Source organism: Daktulosphaira vitifoliae, unplaced genomic scaffold (genome assembly GCF_025091365.1).
Source record: "Daktulosphaira vitifoliae isolate Bord-2020 unplaced genomic scaffold, ASM2509136v1 Scaffold_2999, whole genome shotgun sequence".
NCBI lineage: Eukaryota > Metazoa > Arthropoda > Insecta > Hemiptera > Phylloxeridae > Daktulosphaira > Daktulosphaira vitifoliae.
The window spans coordinates 1-1,176 of NW_026102559.1; the positions used below are offsets into that span (position 1 = coordinate 1).

The following is a 1,176-nucleotide window of genomic DNA, read 5'->3' on the forward strand; positions in this document are numbered from 1 at the left end:
CGCACTCCAAATTCCGGTCCATTCAATCTTGGCCTGGAGTATAACTCATTTAAAGCGTGATTATAATGACATTTTTCTAAAAATGATAAGTCTGTTGCTCTAGGGAAATTAGATTCGTCATCTAATAGATGTAAAATCCCAACAGGCTTCTTAGATAATAATTGAATAACTGGCAAGTTATCCTAGAAAATAGAAATAATGTAATATATTTTGCGAGTTTAGTGTGCAAAAAATAAAATTACGTTGTAAGAAATATTCTGCCAATGAATTTTTTCTTTTGCATATTCTTGTTGTTCCAATTTAAATATATGCTTATTAAAGTAAACTTGTAAATTTTCATTAGCGTAATTAATACACAATTGTTCAAAACTATTTTCCTATATTAACAATGTTTTTAATTAATTATCATAGAGTTATATAGTACTATAATCAATTAAATTATTACCTTAAAGTCTTCGAAACCAAAAATATCAAGAATCGATATAGCTGTTGTTTTTTTAGTTCCTTTAAAAACGATATGATTAATCCTTGCAACAAGCCAAGTAAATAGAGAACTATACAATGCCTTTGCAAACGCATCTCTAGCATCTAATGCTTGATCAATGTTTAATGCTGTGAGAACTCGCTCATTGCGTGCCTCCTGTAACATTGCGATAGTAAAAATCGTTATTAACTGAATGCAGAATAATTACACAAACCGTGGTTTTAGTGGTCAAAGCTTCTTTAATGCCTTCTACGTCCAATCGTAATAAATGACCCGTCCAGCGGATTTCCGCATCAGAACCAATTTCTACTCCTTCTTGTCCATGTTTTAACTGTTTACGATGAAAGTAAACGTTTCCCAAATGTAAAACTATTTAATAAAAAGTATTTTTTTTAAATTAAATAATGAATTTTGTTATGAAATTTCTTTACTACAATAATATGTTACAAAAAATTGATCTAATAATTGTATTGTTACATTATACTAACTTTTAAAGTAATTTTAAAATTTATTTTTTAAATAATAGCTTTTTAAGGTTTTCAATTAGTTGAAAATAAATATAATATACAATTAAAAAGAACTTGCGAGAATGATTAGAAAAAATATTCAACATTAAAATAAAAATAATGAAGTCATTCTGCAGTTATAATTATTTCAATGTTTATATATAAAATTTCATAATTCTAGGGATT

General features: G+C 26.7%; 1 protein-coding gene across 1 annotated transcript; it reads right to left on the reverse strand.

Moving 5' to 3' along the window:
• Positions 1–3: 3 nt before the first annotated feature.
• LOC126910010 (myosin-I heavy chain-like) lies at positions 4–853 on the reverse strand (the record flags this gene model as incomplete). The annotated part of the gene is made up of 4 exons (XM_050692410.1): positions 4–182; positions 243–377; positions 446–640; positions 699–853. Coding segments are annotated over 4 exons (664 nt in total), but the record flags the coding sequence as incomplete, so codon positions are not given.
• Between the last annotated feature and the right edge of the window lie 323 nt (positions 854–1,176).